The sequence below is a fragment of the Oxyura jamaicensis genome, chromosome 1 (assembly GCF_011077185.1).
Source record: "Oxyura jamaicensis isolate SHBP4307 breed ruddy duck chromosome 1, BPBGC_Ojam_1.0, whole genome shotgun sequence".
Classification (NCBI taxonomy): Eukaryota; Metazoa; Chordata; class Aves; order Anseriformes; family Anatidae; genus Oxyura; species Oxyura jamaicensis.
This window is the reverse complement of record NC_048893.1, coordinates 52,757,482-52,773,688: the sequence shown is the minus strand read 5'-3', so window position 1 is coordinate 52,773,688 and position 16,207 is coordinate 52,757,482. Positions and strand designations below refer to the sequence as shown.

Sequence of the window (16,207 nt, the reverse complement as noted above, 5' to 3'; positions counted from 1 at the left end):
GCTAAAAATGGGACCTTTGAGACACTTAGAGGGTACTGGGGTAGAGGACTCCCAGAGGATCACACCTTTGCCATTTCCCTTCTTAAGTTCAGGATGGGCGTCTCTGAAAAATAGATGACAGTGTTAATCTTTGCAATGAAAGAGACAAGCCATCTAGAAGGGAGTTCATAATTTCCATCCCATGCAGCACCTAGTAATGTGAGTCCTTTCCACCTCCCAAAGCAAGAACACAGTATCTTAGCCATCCTAGGTCACACTGGACTCTGCAGTGTTCATGCTGATGCATGGCTGCCAAGGAGGATTTTACAGTTGTTCCAACAATGAAATACAAGAAAAAAATGGTCTTTTCTGTTTATGAGTTCCCAGCTTCTTAATTTGTATGTTCCAGGGTGATGCCAACCGGTCATACTCGGAGGAAGATCAGAGTTCATCAAACATAGAGGAGTTAGATCAGTTCCAAGAGGTCCAGGAAGGCTCAGGTATGATAGCTCAAACTGCCTCATTTGCTTGCATCCTGTTGCTGCTTAGTGAGAACTTTGAAAGCAAATTCAGCAGAAAATTCACTCCAATCTCCAAGGCAGAATTCACCGAGTTTCATTTTGAACTTTATGCTACCTTGTGGTGTTATTGGTGGAAACCTGGTGCTATTGGGATGTGATAGCTAAGGGGAGCAGTTCCCGAATGACCTGAAAAACAGCAAATAGTAGTGAGAAGATGACACCGTCTCTGCTCAGCTTCAGGGGCACCATTTCAAGGAACACTGTGTTCAAATCTGGGAGCCACATTTGGAGAGGGGATACCAACACATTAAAAAGGACTCAGACAAATCTGGAAGCCCTGCCTCATGGCAAGAAGCTAATGAAGCTTAGAGAAGCTGGAGAAGTAACTTGATCACACAGTCTGTAAGTGTCGACCATAAGGATAGATTTCTGATGGTAGATGGCTCTTTAATTGAGCAGAAAAAAGCATAATGAGATTGTAAAGGTTGGAAGCTGAAGCTAGACAAACTCAGACTGAAAAAAGCCACATATTTTTAAGGAAGGATAATTAACTGTTGGAACGGACTGCCTACAAACTGCCGGTTAAGGTCTCCACCCCTTGAAGTCTTTCCTTGAAGACTGCAAGCCTTTCTACAAAAGGTGTTATGCCTCAGACAGGACTTGGTGGCGGGGAGCAGTGAGAGTAGCCTGCTCTGCAGGGGATGCTGAGCCAGGAGCTGAGGGGGGCATCCAGGCAGGCAGGGCAAGGCAGGGACCGCACGAACAAAGGTACAGTACTTGCACGAGGTGAGCAGGGCAGGTCTGCTGATGGTAGCCAGGGACTAACAGCGGTTCAGTGACTGCCCAGCAAGTCCGCAGTGATGAGGCATGCCCAAGGTCAAGCCAAGAAGTTCATTCAGCAAGACAAGGTCAGGATCCACAAGGTACGAGGACAGGCACAAGCATGCTCACAGCATAACCCAGGTAAGGACTACAGATGTGTGGCTGAGCTTAAATGCAGTTCTCGTGGCAAGAAGTAGTCTCCAGACCTGGCTTGTCACAGCCCTTTCTCACAACTTAGCTGTTTTCACAGCAGTCTGATCCTGGGTTACAATGCTGTACCACGTCAGAGCTCACTTTGAATGTAGGCAGCCAAAGCCCCGGGAGGACACGTGGGGAAAAGGTTGCAGAGCTGTGATACTGAGTGCAGGCAAGGATATACGACCTTCATTATTCAATAGGTCAAATAGAAATGATTATTCCGGTCCTTTCAGGTGTTAAAGGCCAGTACCCCATCCTTTCTATGCATCTTGACAAATGTCAGTGGTTTTTCACAGAAGCTAACACAGCCCTCAAAGGTGCCCTGGATCTTCAAGGTCAGTGATCAGTCATTTGAAGAGGCCCACTGTAGGATAGGTTGGGATGAAGAGTCTGATCACAGGAATTTAAAGCAGAACTTAAAGCATGGGTGGCTGTGGGTCTCCCCACATCTTACTCTCTTGCTCAGTGTCTCAGCCTAACTGCTTTAGTGTCTGCCTGTCTGACAGTTGGCAGTATCTGTTCAGACCTGAAGATGCAGGTGTCTGCTCCTGGCATGCAGAAGCACACTCTCCTCCCCTTGCTGCCAGGGTTCAGCCTCTTGCTCTGCCTGTCTGCCTGACCAGCACTCTGCTCATCCGTCTGGCCTCGAGGAGAGCTGCCATCGTTTCTGGGGGACCAAGAACACTTCAAAGTCTTTCCAGCTTGCATCACTTTTGCTAGAGCACCCTAAAACAGAAGGAATCAATGCTGACCAATGCTAAAGAGCTAACACACTGCTCGCTGCTGCTAATGTGCTAAACAGCTTTGACATTGAAACAGGCACTGGGTGGGGAGGGACCAACTTTGTTTCTCTCTTTTTTTTTTTTTTTTCCGTCTTTCTTCTTTTTACCCAGATCCCAAGCTGTGTGCAATTTCTGTGACACCAAATGGACACTTGGACCCATCCTTGCCCTCTTCCAACCCACCAGTGGCTGCTGGGGGGGTCACCAACTCCTCACGCAACTCCCTGCAGCCTGACCAGATCCGTGTTGCTGTTGGCTCCCGGAAGAGCAGCGTGATGTCCCTGGGGAGAATGACCTATGACCAGCGGTCCTTGGTGAGTGAGCGAGCAGAAACGTGTGTGATGCCCTTCTTTTGAAATCCAAGGACTCTGTTGCCTTTCTGTCATCAGCTGGGAGATTTCTACGGAGGATTGCATTGCTGTTGTAGACTTCTGACACAAACACATTGCCTGCCCGTAGGAAGCCAGGACATTTCACATTATTTACATATATTTCCAGGTTATTTACCCATATTTCAAGGCTATTGATCAATATTCCATTAAGTGTAGGTTTCAGCTCTTATACTCTGCTGGTAGGAGAGGGGAAACACTAAGAGGACAGGGTCTTCATCTTACAGTGAAGCAAGTTTTGTCCTCTTGCCCTTCACTTTTTTCCTAGAGCACAGTGTACAAAATGATGCCCCGAGTGAGTTGAGAGCATAGGAAAGTCTGGGTGCTGTCAGAACTTCCAAGTCCCATAACAGATGGCTTTTCTGGGAGCTTTTTTTTACAATGAGAGAAATCCTGACTTGGAGCTCCTCGCAGAAGATCCGGCTGCCCCTTAGCACTGTCCAGCCAACATATCTCAGACCTGTCCACCTTGTAACATCAGTCTCTGGGCTCTCTGCACACTGACACACACAGGTTTTGAGGGGGATGCATCAATGCTAGAAGCATTCATGCCCTTGTTATTTTTAAACAGGCAGAGCTGGCAGACATGCTACATAAGTTGCTGATGTAGTTGGACTAGGCCCTAACCAACAAACCTGTTTGTCTCATTTCTTCCTTTTATGAAGACTGTATTCAAAGATGGTGTTAGATTATCCATCTCCCCGTACCTTATATTGTGTTTTACCCCAGGGCCGTGTAAAATGCTGCCAATCAGATTTTTGGAAAGCTTTATTCTTGCTCTGTGCTGGTGTAAGTAACAACATCAGGCACCTGGCCTTTGGCTTTATTGTTTACCTTCCCTGTAAGTGCCTTGCACACAGATGGTGCTATAAAGTGATCGCAGCCAACACCATTGCTAGCTCATTATCAATTTGTCGTTAGATTTACAGCAATTACCGCTACCTTCCCAACACGCACCTTCCTTGAGGGTTAAAAAAAGTCCACCTGGGGAAGTCTGCGGCCTGAAACAGGGTGGCATGCTCCCTCCCTGTGCCCAGGGTGGCTGAGTCCCCGTCCTGCTCTCTTACAGTCCAGCTCTCGAAGCTCTCACTACGGGGCCTGGGGCCGCAGTGGGGCCTGGGGGAGCCGTCGCTCCAGCTGGAACAGCCTGGCCCGAGGACACAGCCTGAAACACAAACCTCCCTCAGCCGAGCACGAGTCCCTCCTGTCCGGGGAGAGGCACAGAGCAGGAGATGGGGAGCCAGATGGGTCAGGGAGGGTGTTTCATCACCGCCGGACGCTCTCCCTGGACAACAAAGGCTCCTGTGACCTGCTGGAGTTGGCCTCTGTCCCATCCAGCCACAGAGGGACCCGTAAGCTCGGGACAATGTCAGGGGCCAGCGAGCATCAAGACTGCAATGGCAAAATGCCCAGTATTGCCAAGGAGATCTTCCCAAAGATGAACAACCGCAAGGAGAGGGGGGAGGATGATGAAGAGATCGATTATGTGAGTACTTGGTGCAAGGAACCTGGGGTTGTACTACGGTGCTGTGGGAAACCCCAGCTCCATCCTCAAGTACTTTAAGTACAGCTGGAGGACACCAGTGAATGTAGGTGGGATCTTCTGGGCCCAGTTAAGCCCACACCACATCATGGGGCTGCCCATAAGGTAGTTGTGCAGGTGGGCGGTGGGAGGTGATGGACATGTGTGGCCATTTGGAGGCTGTTATTTCAGATCAGTGCAGCCAGTGATCTCTACAGGTGAGGATAGGTGGGTCTTTCTGAGAAGCAAGAGCTTTGCCTTAGGAACATCAGCAGACCAGAGCAGGAAGCAGAGGAACAAGAGAGAAGGCAAGTGGATTTTGCTGTGCCAGACTGGGAGACTGCAATGCCCAGTTTGTAAGCAGATCAAAGGGTGGAAAAGGTAGAGGGAGGGTCATCAGAAACTTAAGCAGACCTACATGCTGTATGAAATTGAATCACCTCCGATCCCAAGAGCTAAGAGAAGGCCATCTTGTCCTGGCTTCTCATTCAGCTGAAATAGCAAGGGAACACTACCCATGTAACAGAGCCACTCCAACAGCTCTGAGAAGACATCATGGACAACATGCTCGTCTAGACAGCATACCAGCAGCATTATTTCTAACAATGTCAGAAAGAAATCAGAAGCTGAGAGATAAACAGGCTGTGGCAAAGCAGTGCCTACCTCCTCTTCTGTGACTTGTTCTTTGTGTCCATCTCCTCATTCAGGTGCTTAAGAAAGGCAGGTAGTGCACCTGGGGAAGAACAGTAGTGGTGTTTTGAGATCATATGAGAAAGGAAAATTGCCTTTGTCAGGCAAACGGGAGTTAACCAGTGACACTTGCTTCTGCTGCATCTCTCCAGAGCCTGTGCTTTCGCATCCGGAAAATGATGGAAGTCTATAAGCCAGACTGGTGTGAGCTCCGGGAAGACTGGTCCATATATCTCTTTTCTCCTCAAAACAGGTTTGTGCAGTTTTTGCTATGAGAAGGTTGAGGAGGAGGGGCAGATTCTGTTGCCGTGCCAGCAGCATCCCCTGAGCTGGACGTTAGGTTGCAACTTTAAACTTATCAGTTGGGAATGTGTTTTGTCTCCTCCATCTCTCCTACAGTCAAACAATGTGTCTCTTCCTCGGTTCTGGAGATGAAAGGGAGGATGTGAATCCTAAATGTCTATTGTGATTTCTCCTCCCTTTGGAGCATTCAATTTTTCTTCTGTGTAATCATAAATATTTATAGCCAAGTGAGGTAGGGAATACTGACATTAACTCAAAAAGAAGGAATGGATTATTAACAACTCCATAACAATACTATTTCCTCCCCTGGTACCAGAACAGCCTCTCCATTCCATTTTCAGTCCCAGTGCCAACTTATCAGCAGTCATATCACACCTTTTAGGGCAAAGTTAGAATTCTCCATGCCTGAAAAACAAAACAAAAACAACGCACAAACATTTTTGAGATATATTCTTCCTGCTAAAGGGCTCTTCCCACTGGGAGAAAATGCTCATGTAACCCAGACAGCAGTATTCTCACCAGTGGGCATTGCCCCTTGAAGTGAAAGGGCTTTTGTCACAGCCCATGGACATGCTTTGTGTGACATCTGTGCTAATGGGGCAGTGTCCTTCAGAGCAGGCAGAGGTGTGTTCCCCATGACAGCCAACCTGCCTGCCTGTCCTCAGCTTTCAGCATGTAGCCTCTTTGCCTTGGTGTGAGTTTGGGAGGGAAACTGAAACTGAACCTTTCCTTTACAGGGCCAGAGAGGAGCACAGAGTGGTAGTGGTTAGGAGACCGCTCTGGCACTGGGGCAATGGATTGAAGTTCAGTTTCTTGCTCTGCCTCATGCTCCCAGCGTGGGCTACGCCAAAATACTACCATGGCAAGAGACATCAGTATTAGCAATAGGAAGGTTGCCACATCAGAGCTCAGTTTTGGCCAGATCACTCAGTTTTCTGTGCTCCCAGCTCCTATACTCTCTCTGCCCAAGGCACAGGTGCATACTGGAACTTTCTTGCAGGTTTCGTCTACTCTGCCAAACCATCATTGCTCACAAGCTCTTTGACTATGTTGTGCTGGCCTTTATCTTCCTGAACTGCATCACCATTGCCCTGGAGAGACCACAGATTGAACACAGAAGCACGGTGAGCACCATTCCCTCCCACCTACTTTTTAACACGTTTGATGGAGGTGCCTAAGTCTTCCTGGTACCAGAACGGCTTCTGGACAAAACAGCATTAAACACTAACTCCCATTCATCTGTTCAAACGTCCACATATTGGCAATTCACATCATACATGCTTCTTATGCAGGATCTTGCAATGCAACAATCCTCTGTAATAGGCTAGTCCTAGTTCCCTCCCTAACCATGGTAAGAGAGCGCCCATGGCTATAACCCCTAGGCCCCCATGGTTAAGAGGTTGTTTGCCAGAAGGGTGGGGTCTGGGAAATAAAAAACCGAAGCAACTTCTACATGCAGCAAAGCCTCTGTAGGAATGGTATGCTATCATTCATGTACAATGCTTTTGACCTGTCTTGGAGATGGCTCAGACTGGTGTGTCAAAGGGAAGAGAGACCACGCTGGCAAGTGATTTTTTTTTTATTATTTTTTTTATTTTTATTTTTTGTATCTCTGCCTTAGCTGACCCCCAGCTATACTGCACTTATACACCATTTCAGGTCAGTGCTCAGAAACCCTTTGGGAAGGAGTCCCAGGGTAGTGCAATAGATCAGGAGACTGAGCAGCACTGGCTGACTGGGACAGTGAGCACCTTGAAACCAGATTCACAGGATGCATTGCAAATCCCACCCACTGTGCTTTTGGAGAGCTGTGTGGGATCTGTCCTGGCTGCAGCACAGGGCAGAGCTAAGGTGTGCAAGCTGAAAGCTGTCTGGCACCATCCTTTGCCAGGAGCACCTCTCATTCCTCCCACCTTCAGACCCCTTGCAGGAAAGTAAAAGATATCAAGGTCATCAGAGAGGCCTCACAGAGTAACAAGAAAAAATCAAGATGCATTTAAGGCCTTTCTCTGTTTTGCTGTTGTTGTTTTATGCTCGTTTGTTTTCTTTTATTTTGTTTGTTTTATTTTGTTTGTTTTCTAGGAGAGAATCTTTCTTACTGTGTCCAACTACATTTTCACAGCAATTTTTGTAGCTGAGATGACGCTGAAGGTAAGTTAATGGAGCTGAACGGCTCAGAGTCTTTTCCCAGTGTAAGGAACAACATAGTTCGTGTTTGCTCAACACCCTTCTAAAATCTCTGCATCTCTTCAGTGTGCCAGTCCTTCCCCCTACCTTGATAAAGGCACATACTGCCTGGGGTGTTTCCCTTCTGAATATGCATGGAGGGGATGCTTATCCTGGGTTTTAAAACCAAAGGAATCTTGATGTCTGGGAGGAATAGCAGGCCTCCAGGTATGCATTTTGTAATAATGTCAAATGTCCATTCCCTTCCTCCTGGAGCAAGAGTGGGGAAAATTACAGTGATATTAACGAATTGTTCTTAGCCAAGGTAATTATTCAATAGGTGTCTTTGCAACAATAGAGAAATCTTGTTAATCCTCTCGTGTTGAGGAAAGAGTCTCAAAGCTGTGTAAAGAGAGTCTCAAAACTGGATGCCTGAAGCTAAACCTCCTAAAATTTGTTTCTAAATTACTGCCATGATTTTTAGAGTGTTCAGTTCTCCCTCAGGGCCAGGGATGTCTGCAGCACATGCTAGTGTTGAGAACTGCTGTGAAACAAACCACTCCCATAGGAGCCAGAGTATGGGTTTTGGTGCCCCATTTTATCTGCTAAAACCAAGGTGATATCTGGACTGGGACCCTTGCCCCAGATCTGTGGTATGGAAGGGAAAAGCTTTCTAAATGTTCCCATGTCCTGTTGCTCAGGGAGGCAGATGAGAGGTGAGAAGGCAAATGTGGGGAAATGCTACTCCAGAGCATGGTTGTTGTTTCTAGAGTTATGTGCTACCACTTTCACCAAGGACATTTTCCTTCATAGCCTTCCAGCCAAAAGATAAAGGTGATGAGATTGATTGTGTGGTACAAAATGAGTCCTCACTGCTTCCTTAGGAAGAGTCACGTGGAGCTGATAACCATTCTCCATCTCTCCTCTCTCTCTGTGGCTGCCCTCTATCAGGCAACACGGAGGAGCCATTTACCCATCTCCCCTCTCTTGCAGGTGGTTTCTCTAGGCCTGTATTTTGGTGATCAGGCTTATCTCCGCAGCAGCTGGAACATCCTGGATGGCTTCTTGGTCTTTGTGTCTCTCATCGACATTGTGGTCTCGGTGGCTTCTGCTGGTGGTGCCAAAATCCTGGGGGTGCTGCGGGTCCTCCGGCTGCTACGCACCTTACGGCCCCTCCGGTCAGAGCCCCACCGCATCCTACTCTGCTACCCCTTCCCACTGGACCCCCAGGAAGGGTCCCAGAATCAGACCCCACTGTTACTAGTCAAAGTGTCATCTTTGATAAACCACTAAACAGAGGGAGGTTCCCCTTAGCCATATGGCTCTGGCCCTGGAGATACCTCATCAGACAACCAAACCATGGGACAAAAGAGGCTTTTTGGCCCTGGTAGGAGTGTTCCCCACTGACAAGTCACTGCGCAGGGAGAGCAGGGGCCCACTTCTGCTGAAAATACTTAGCTGGGGTTGAACATCCCTGCTCTGTCCCTCTGTCACCCCTCCTTTTTCTTCCTTTCCAGAGTCATCAGCCGAGCCCCTGGCCTGAAGCTGGTGGTGGAGACTCTCATTTCTTCCCTCAAGCCCATAGGAAACATTGTCCTCATCTGCTGTGCTTTCTTCATCATCTTTGGGATTCTGGGTGTGCAGGTAGGGTTGTTATTGCCCTCAAACAGCCCCTGTGCTCCCAACAGAGCAGGAGGGGCAGGCAAGCCAGGAAACCTTCTGTAGCTTCCCACCTGTGCTAGCTGTCTGCCACCAAAATGTCCCAGTGGTCTTTGGCAAGGGTGGCCAGCTGCTCAGCAAGTGCAAGTGTTGCTGGAAGTGCGAGACAGGAGTTAATGCTTGTGCATGCATGTCAGGAGTTGGACCAGGGTTTGGGTCAGTGTTACAGGGACAGCGCAGGGCTGGCTCACTGGGCACATCCGTGCCATGCAGCAAGGGCGAGCAGCTCCGTGCCTGCTTGCACAAACCCTTCCTCCAGTCAGCTCTGTTCCTCCCCCTCACTCCCAGCCCGAAGTCCACCCACAACCTCCTTTTATTATTTTATTTAATCCTCTTTATTTTCGGCTGTTGCGTTGCAGAGGAGCAGGGGCGTGGGTGTTACTTCCATCTCAGGGAATGCGCTATACTTAGTCTGCTCTGATGCATCTGTACAAATGCACAATCCAGTACCTTCCATATGGGGAAAGGAGCCCTGGGCAGAAGAGATACAGCAGTGCAGATTTGCAGGAAAAAGAAAAAAAAAATTAAAAAAAGTATCTAAGAAGCAGGGGATGTTTCTTCTGGTTCTTTACCCTTAGATGAGATCTTTTTTCCCATCAGCTAACTGGGAGGCAGGGAGGGGAAATTGTTCTCAGTGGCTGAATAGATTATTATTTTTTTCCTTTTGGGCCAGTGGTTCTAATTGGGCCCCAAAAGACTGCCCCCACAGCTATCAGATGGTGAGGGACTTACAGTCTCTGCTGGTCTGGGGCAATACAGGAGGCTGAAAAGCCAGATTTGAGTTTACAGGCATGGCCTTGGCTCCTTACCAGTACATCAGCCAGGGCTGTACAATGTGCTGGTGTTTCCCCGTGCCTGTCCTGCGCCACTCACCTGGCTTATAGCCAGAGGGAGCCCTGCAGCCCCCCTGCCATCTCAGGAGCTTCTGTACATTCCAGGGAGCATGAGGGGGACCCGGGTACAAAAGGGGCTGATGGTGTTATTCCTCTCTCGCAGCTCTTCAAAGGCAAGTTCTACCACTGCCTGGGGGTCGACATCAGGAACATCACCAACCGATCCGACTGCGTGGCTGCCAACTACAAGTGGGTGCACCACAAGTACAACTTTGATAACCTGGGACAGGTGAGTGTGCTTGCAGCCCAGCTCTGATGGGAACTCAGCTCAGCGTTTGTCTCTTCCTGTATGGACCTCTTCCTGGAGCACAGATGCCTAGTGCCTGACAAGCCTGATGCCAGGGCCAGGAAGAGCAGTTATTTGGCATGGGTATCCTTGCAGAGACTCTGTCACTCATGTTTTGGTATCACAATGATGCTTACAGGTTTTGGGAGAAAGAAAAGGGTGGCAGCAGAGAGCTTGATTTTCTTTTTTCCTCCTGCTGTGAAACAGATGTTCCTCATGACCTCTCTCCTCTAGTGGGTCTGGCTTCCTGTCCCCCTTGTCCCCTCCTTGACAGAGAAAGGAGCAGATCTTGATGTGTGCAGAGACATAGGCAGGAAGAGTATTTCAACACTGTATGTGTTAGAGCTTAAACCATTCTTTTCTTTTTCCCAGCCTGCCAGATGCACCCGCTCCACATCTGTTTTGTTTTTTCTGTTACAGGCCCTGATGTCTCTCTTTGTTCTGGCTTCCAAGGATGGCTGGGTCAATATTATGTATAATGGACTAGATGCTGTGGCTGTAGACCAGCAGGTATAAAGAATTCTTTACAAAAGGACCTTTTTGACTTTCTTTGGGCCAGAAAGGTGGGAGCTTGCTGTAACATCCTGCTTTGAACGTCTCCCTCAAACCAGGAGTCCCTGCTGAATCCTTTGGGTCAAGGATGTGCCAAATCAATGTGGGGAAGTGCAGCTGAGTCTGTGCAGTGGGTGTCTGTGGTAATTTTCACCCTCTAACCACTTTGGACCACACGGCAGGTCTTTATTTGTAACAACAGAGCAATAAAGCCACGTGCATTTCTGGGCACGATGGCTCCCTCCCAGCCCACAGATGGTTGCTTTAATACCCCATAAGCAGGGACTGTTGGGCTATTGCCCACTGCAGTGCTGTTCCCCCACAGCTAAGGCAGTGACCTTGATAGTGCTAGGGTAGGCACCCGCCACAGGCCTGAACCTTGGTGATGATGCTCCATTTACCTCTGAAATTCCACACAAGATGCACCACTGTTGGCTTCATATATGCTTTGTTGGGAGATCTAGTCAAAGGCAGGGTCTCCTTTCTTCTCCGAGCCTGAATGGCATTTCTGTCTGGGTCTGACAGCTGTCCTGGTGGTGGGTGGATGTGGTCGCTATTGGTCCTTGAGCCAAAGGTGTTTCCAGGTCCTGGACTGTCTATTTTACCATGTACTGGAGTTGAACCTCATCTGTGGATGGGTTTGTGTCTGAACTGTGGGTGACTCTGTACAGGTGGGCCCTTGCCCTTCACTCTCACCCACTCCATCAGTGCAGACTATATTTTCACCAACTGATGCCAAAATCCAATCAGCCAACCACAAGCTGCCCTGCATACAGCCCCAGCTCTTCCCAGCCCATTCCCCTCATTTTCATAATCATGCCCCCCTCCCCATCATCTAATCACCACAGTGGCTCCCACGCCTATCATTTCTATACCACCACCCATCTGACCACTGCCTCTCTGTTCTACCTCCTCCAGCCGGTCACCAACAACAACCCCTGGATGCTCCTCTACTTCATCTCCTTCCTCCTCATCGTCAGCTTCTTTGTGCTCAACATGTTTGTGGGGGTGGTGGTTGAGAACTTCCACAAGTGCCGGCAGCACCAGGAGGCCGAGGAGGCACGTCGGCGGGAGGAGAAGCGCCTGCGGCGCCTGGAGAAGAAGAGAAGGAGTAAGGCACAGCCTAAGTGTTTGGTCGGTTCGTAGGCCAAGGTTTTCTGACAAAACCTTCTCCTCTTCTTTTTCTTTCTTGACGGGCCGGTCTCTGAAATGCATCGCTTGTGGCCGTGCTCTGAGCCTTCCTCCCTGTGCCATTGCCGCGTCACTACACACCACATTGGGACGGTCTGGGGAAGAGGGGGTGGTTGACGAGGTCTGTAGGGAAGCTGGGGTGTCAGGGAAGCCATGGGGGTTTAGCACCCAGCACCTGGGAAAATACCATGTACCAGAACATACCTGTGCACATGCTGGCACGCACTGTCAATGCAGGACATGCACACATCGGTAGACCTCCTGGGCTTCCTGCAGCCCCAGCTGGAGTTAGGGGGAAGACCTGGACAGGCTATTGTGTTTAATTCAAAATTTAAAGAAAAGGGAGAGGGAAAAAAAAGAGGAAGACCCTTGTGTTTTGTTCTTGGCTCTTTCCATCAGTGTTGTGGTGTCACTCCTTGGGGTCCCAGACCCTTTAGGGTGAAGCAACCCCTCGCCCTGGTGTTCCTGTCCTCTTCCGTATTACTTTTAAGCAAAAATTGCAAAAGCATACTTGCCCCTGGATATCTTCCCTACTACCCCAGACTGATGGTTTTCTTCCATTCACAGCCCATGGGCATGCTTTCCCTTCCTGTGCTCCAGTTTTTTTCCAGTCTCCTGTGACACCCTGGGGCCTCTCCTCGAACCATCTGCTCCCTTTTATCATTTGTGATCTTAATTTGTTGAGGCATGAAATGCTGATTTAGCACCATTCCCTCAAACATAGACTGACAGATTTTCATTTAAGCATTCCTTCCCTTTTCTTTATTCTCTTTATTTTTCACCCCACTTCTACTTTCCTCTTTTTTTGCATTTCATTTTTCTCCTTCCTATGGCCCCTATCTTTTATCTATCCTTTTCTGTTCTTTCTCTCTTCTGCCTTGTCTTTCAACCCATCACCACGTTTATACCTGCTCACTCCTCAGTGTTTCTTACCCATCTCTTTATTTCTTCCAATTTCCTTCTAACTCTCCCCATCTCCCTCTTTCCACCGAAGAAGCGCAGCGTTTGCCGTACTATGCTACCTACTGCCCCATACGCCTCCTTATCCATTCGGTCTGCACCAGCCACTATCTGGACATCTTCATCACTTTCATCATCTGCCTCAACGTGGTTACCATGTCCTTGGAGCACTACAACCAACCTGTGGTGAGTGAGATCATGGAGATAAGCCCTGTCTCTAGTAATTATGCTGTTTTGCTACATCTCTCTATCTACAAGAAGAGGTAGGACACGTGTGTCTCTAAAAGTACTGTTAAAGTGTGGTAAGAGTTAATGTAATAAGCAGGGATATGTGAGGAGTTTGGTGTGTGCCCAGAAAGGCAGCCCCTACACAGACATATGTTATTGTCTGAACTCAATAGAGATAATGCATATAAGCAAGAGTTTGTCCACTAGAATGCTTTGTGCAATTAGGTCTCTGTGCTTTTTATTATTAAGGGTTTATATGGGTCACCCAAATTTAGCTGCCTAGCCTGCTTTGTGTGTTCCCCTGGATCCTAACAAGAAGAATGGTGGAAGCTGCAGTGTCCAGGGAGCTTCAGAGTTTGCATCATATTTCCAAATGTCAGACCAATTCTCCTGTTGTGTGGCCTGAGCTGTGGGGACTGGATTGGCTGGCTGTGTGTCACAGGAGAGGATCTCTTCACTCAGCCACCTGTTTTCTGTAAGAGAAGCTGAAGGGGCAAAGCACTGAGCAGGGCCTCTCTCAGCTGCAGGGAGTGATTCCCAGCAAAGGGCTCTAAAGGACAAAGAGGTTTTATACTTAGGCTGTAGAAGACCAGGTACCTCTCTCAGTTCCTGGTAAAGCTCTAGATGTCTCTGATAGGAAAAAAAAAATATATATGCTGCATATATCAGAGGAACTTTCTGCCTCTATATGCAGACAAAGCATTCATTAGGATATCTGCCCAGTGGTATTTCAGTTTATTTTTGAGGAGATTGTTGGTTTAGATAACAGTTGTGGCACCTGAGCAGATGCTGTTCAAGGTATCTCAGGCTTTGATCAGGAGCTGAATCTTTCTCTTATCATTCAAATCTGCTGCCACGGTCCTCTCTTTGTCACCCATCTTGCTCAGCTGCCCACCTTTTATCTTGCTCCTGGTGGTACCCAGTTTTACTCTGCAGGACCTCGCGCTCCTTACTTGTTGTCACCCTTGTGTCAGGCCTTTGCTCATATCAGAACAAGTCACTCTTCTTTCTTACTCCTCAGCTCCTTCCCCTGTAACACTCTGGTACAGCCATGCTGTCAGGCTCTGATAATAAATCCTGCCCAAGTGCTTTGAACACTCCCAGTATGAGGTGCTACCAAATGCTGCCCATTGATCCCTGGTGGTGGAGAAGGGGCAGCACAATGAGCAACCAGAAATCCACGTCCACAGCTGACACATGCCTGTCCCAGAGGCCAAGGCACAAAGGGATTTCCTTCCATCAGAGATGGCTTTTATCCACAACTGAAGTAAACTTCTTGCCTCACTCTTGGTCCATAGCTATGCCAGTGTCATTAATGTGATGGCATGGTCTATTGGCAGAGGAGGAGGTTGACAGTACTTAGTAGATTCTCCTTGCAGTAGCCTCCTCCTCCCTCTTATACTGAGAAGTAAAAGAGAAAGGAACAACAACTGATCCCTAGAACAACATGGGGCAGAGGGGCCAGCTGATGGTTGCTCTTAGAAGGTGGCCTCTATGTTCAAGTAGGTAGGAAGCATGGGGCAGCTTCCCTATGTACTCTCAAATTCCTGGTGCTCAGGAGAGTCTCCCACAGGTTATGTACTTGATACTGCTCTTGCCTCAATTATTTCACCCTTTCTTTCTGCTGGCAGTCCCTGGAGACAGCTCTTAAGTACTGCAACTACCTGTTCACCACTGTCTTTGTGTTGGAGGCAGTTCTCAAGCTGGTGGCATTTGGTCTGCGGCGATTCTTCAAAGACAGGTGAGCAGAGGGTGCTGCCAAATGTGGCTGTGGGACAGAAGGGCTTTGGGTGGAGGTTTTGAGGATAGAACCCTATCTGGAGTGTGAGGCAGGAGCAGAATGCTTTTCAGTTCTGCACAGCAGAGCCGCAATGCCTAGGCAATAATAAGAATTGTCTAAGAACTGCTTCTTGGCTGGCATCTACTAGTTAGGCTAGAAAGCGAAGGACGTGGGCTCAGAAACAGCCATTTTTTTTTCCTGCCCTTGAGGCAAACTGGGAGCATGCTGAAGCAGAACGTATATAATGAAGCTGATTTGAGGTAGTAAGGCCATAAAAAGCTGAGCCCATTAGTCAAAGCATAGCACCATAGTAACACAGCTCCATGCTTTCAGATCGGGCTGGCTTGCCTCTGGCTGCTCGGGGTGTGTGCAAAGTGAATCTCTGTTTGTCTGCAAAAGCCCATATAGGCTGACTCAGAGTGGGGCTTTGGATTCATACGTAAAGGAATGTTTAGGTTAAAGTGGAAACAATTTGCTTTCTTTTTCGGGGAAGTGGAAAAAATCTGTCTTCCCTAACTCTCTTCATTTTTTCTTCTTAAGGTGGAACCAGCTAGATCTGGCCATTGTGTTGCTGTCTGTCATGGGCATCACACTGGAAGAGATTGAAATCAATGCTGCTCTCCCAATTAACCCCACAATCATCCGGATCATGAGGGTGCTGCGCATTGCCCGGGGTGAGAAGGAGGTGGCTGGAGGCAGGGGTGCAGGTGGCCACAGGGTGGGACCCAGTGCAAGCAGAGGCTGTAGAGGCTGAAGGGAGTCAGAGAATGGAAAGGACAGCCTAGAGGCTAAGGTTTTCTGGTTTATTTAAGCCAGGCATTTAGATGCAGTGTCTTTAACAGGAGGTGAAGGACCAAGAAGGTGAGCAGATCATGCAAGAACTGATTTTTTCCTGTTACTCTTCTATGGCTTGAGTATGGCAGCAGTGTCTTGAAAAGGGATCGCCAAGAAGGTTAAAGTTTGCACAGGAAGAGGACTGAATCCTCCTGGTTGTCACCCAGATGTGCTAAGCTGCCTTAACGGATGGTGGCTGGAGAAAGGGAAAGTGGTGGAAAGCATGAAAATTCAGAGCAGAGGGAGAGTTGGTACAGATTACTGGGAGAAAGAGGGTTCTTGGCCAGACCATGTCTGGGTGAAGCAGAAGAAGCATGGGTGGCCTCTGGGAAAAAGGAAAACGGGGACACAAGGGACAATCCAGTTTTTCTAGGGCAAGGGGAAATCAGCAT

At 48.4% G+C, this 16,207-nt stretch overlaps 1 protein-coding gene across 5 annotated transcripts in view; it reads left to right on the top strand.

Moving 5' to 3' along the window:
• The window catches only part of CACNA1I (calcium voltage-gated channel subunit alpha1 I), a 157,762-nt gene that overhangs the window by 125,922 nt on the left and 15,633 nt on the right, over nucleotides 1–16,207 (top strand). For 4 of the 5 annotated variants that reach the window (XM_035346899.1, XM_035346886.1, XM_035346907.1 and 1 more), the window contains 14 exons: nucleotides 389–479; nucleotides 2,414–2,616; nucleotides 3,761–4,177; nucleotides 5,056–5,156; nucleotides 6,207–6,330; nucleotides 7,289–7,357; nucleotides 8,366–8,550; nucleotides 8,890–9,016; nucleotides 10,088–10,213; nucleotides 10,691–10,780; nucleotides 11,741–11,960; nucleotides 13,008–13,159; nucleotides 14,833–14,942; nucleotides 15,522–15,655. In XM_035346899.1, the coding sequence (XP_035202790.1) occupies nucleotides 389–479; nucleotides 2,414–2,616; nucleotides 3,761–4,177; nucleotides 5,056–5,156; nucleotides 6,207–6,330; nucleotides 7,289–7,357; nucleotides 8,366–8,550; nucleotides 8,890–9,016; nucleotides 10,088–10,213; nucleotides 10,691–10,780; nucleotides 11,741–11,960; nucleotides 13,008–13,159; nucleotides 14,833–14,942; nucleotides 15,522–15,655 (2,149 nt within the window). The remainder of the gene's footprint in view (nucleotides 1–388; nucleotides 480–2,413; nucleotides 2,617–3,760; nucleotides 4,178–5,055; nucleotides 5,157–6,206; nucleotides 6,331–7,288; nucleotides 7,358–8,365; nucleotides 8,551–8,889; nucleotides 9,017–10,087; nucleotides 10,214–10,690; nucleotides 10,781–11,740; nucleotides 11,961–13,007; nucleotides 13,160–14,832; nucleotides 14,943–15,521; nucleotides 15,656–16,207) is intronic. The other variant, XM_035346895.1, reaches the window with a different exon arrangement.